Source organism: Athene noctua, unplaced genomic scaffold (genome assembly GCF_965140245.1).
Source record: "Athene noctua unplaced genomic scaffold, bAthNoc1.hap1.1 HAP1_HAP1_scaffold_36, whole genome shotgun sequence".
In the NCBI taxonomy this organism is placed as follows: domain Eukaryota; kingdom Metazoa; phylum Chordata; class Aves; order Strigiformes; family Strigidae; genus Athene; species Athene noctua.
The window spans coordinates 759,637-761,657 of NW_027437538.1; the positions used below are offsets into that span (position 1 = coordinate 759,637).

General features: G+C 52.6%; 1 protein-coding gene across 1 annotated transcript; it reads right to left on the bottom strand.

The window, feature by feature from the left end:
• Nucleotides 1-248: 248 nt before the first annotated feature.
• On the bottom strand, nt 249-1,226 carry LOC141974215 (olfactory receptor 14A16-like). The gene has a single exon (XM_074933554.1). The coding sequence runs from the start codon at nt 1,224-1,226 to the stop codon at nt 249-251; it is 978 nt and encodes a 325-aa protein (XP_074789655.1).
• Between the last annotated feature and the right edge of the window lie 795 nt (nt 1,227-2,021).

Consider the following 2,021-nt stretch of genomic DNA (forward strand, 5'->3'; position numbering starts at 1 on the left):
GCGTTCTCATTCCCTGTTTCTTCCTGCCCGGGTAAGGATGGGTGTAAGACTAAGAAGTCCTGGGTGCATTTATTTTGCTTAAGTTCACAGTGGCTGGCTCCTGCTTTAAAAAGTGATGAGCAGTAACACAAGATGGGTGGATACTGATGTAGGAGGGGAAGAATAATGGAACTTCTTTGAAGGGCAGATGTTCAAAAATGGAAAAAAGAATAAATAATATATAAAGAAGGAAAATTGTGCTTGGCCTGTCATGGCATGCACTGTGAGTCATTTGAATAGAAAGGTGGACAGTCTACAGCTGCTGAAACACGTCCAACCAGTTTCCTCAGGGCATCCTTGATCTCCCTGTTCCTCAAGCTGTAGATGAGGGGGTTCAAAGTTGGAGAAACCACTGAGTACAGAAATGACACCACCAGGTCCAGGGTTGGGGAGGAGAGGGAGGGGGGCTTCAGGTAGGCAAGCATGACAGTGCTGATAAAGAGGGAGACCACGGCCAGGTGAGGGAGGCACGTGGAAAAGGCTTTGTGCCGTCCCTGCTCAGAGGGGATCCTCAGCACGGCCCTGAAGATCTGCACATAGGACACCCCAATGAACACAAAACATACAAGGTCAAAACAGATACTAATAATGATTAGCCCAGCTTCCCTGCAGTAGTCTGATTCTGAGCAGGAGAGCTTGAGGATCTGGGGAACTTCACAAAAGGACTGGTTCACAGCATTGCCTTGGCACAATGGCACTGAAAATGTGTTGGCCGTGTGCAGCACAGCAGTGAGGAACCCAGTGCCCCAGGCAGCTGCTGCCATGTGGACACAAGCTCTGCTGCCCAGGAGGGTCCCGTAGTGCAGGGGTTTGCAGATGGCAACGTAACGGTCGTAGGACATGATGGTGAGGAGAGAAAACTCTGCTGAGATCAAGAAGAGAAAGAAAAAGGTCTGTGCAGCACATCCCAAGTAGGAGATGTGCCTGTTGTGCCAGAGGGAGTTGGCCATGGCTTTGGGCAGAGTGGTGGAGAGGGAGCCCAGGTCGAGGAGGGAGAGGTTGAGGAGGAAGAAGTACATGGGGGTGTGCAGGCGGTGGTCACAGGCGATGGCGGTGATGATGAGGCCGTTGCCCAGGAGGGCAGCCAGGGAGATGCCCAGGAAGAGCCAGAAGTGCAGGAGCTGCAGCTCCCGTCTGTCTGCGAATGCCAGGAGGAGGAACTCGGTGATGGAGCTGCCGTTGCACATTTGCTGCCGCTGGACATGGAGGACTGTCAAAGGAGGAAACAACAGTGACAGTTTAGGGGTAACTCTTCTGATCAGTGTTGTTTCCCAATGCCCCTCTCCCTACTGCACCCATGCTCCCATTTTTCATTATGTAGGGAAGTTTCTTCAGTTCTGGGGCTGACCCTGCGCTTGGTGCACATACACATAATGCGCTGTGAGCAGCAGGACCTCTGCCCACAGGCTGCCCAGGAGTTAGAGCTGCTCTGCGGCAGCGGGTTCATGTAAGTGCTGGGGGCAGGAGCCAGAGCTGGTGTGCGATGTGGTTATATGTGACTGTCTGTAATGCAACACGGCCTGTCAGCATCTGCAGTGATAAGGAACGAGGATGGCAGAAGGCAGTCAGAGAGCTTTGGGTTTTTGAGGCTCCCCCTATTTCACCTGGGGAGTGTCCTTGGAATTCAGAATCCCTCAGGACTTCTGCTGCACCCAGGGAGAACAGAGAAAAGCCTCTGCCTGTAGAGGATGATCTGCAGGTTAATGGAGAGTAAGGGAGCTTCTCTGTCCCTCCGACTTGTTCTGAGCTGCCGTGCTCAAGCATGAGAACTCCTATTCCATTGCTCCACCCAAATTCCACAAAAGCAGGAAAGAGAAATCACAAAATTCAGAAAGCATCTTATATATTGAGTCAGCCCTGCCTTGATATTCCACCTATAAAATACCCTTGGAACTGTCCTGGGGGTGATGTGGGGCTGGGAGCAGCCCTGCCCCAGGCAGCACCCTCTCCACAGCAGCAGGACCCTGCCCTGCCGGGGTCTC

Excerpts from the sequence above, each read along its gene's own strand:
- LOC141974215 (XM_074933554.1), bottom strand. The coding sequence starts at position 1,226 with ATGTGCAACGGCAGCTCCATCACCGAGTTCCTCCTCCTGGCATTCGCA.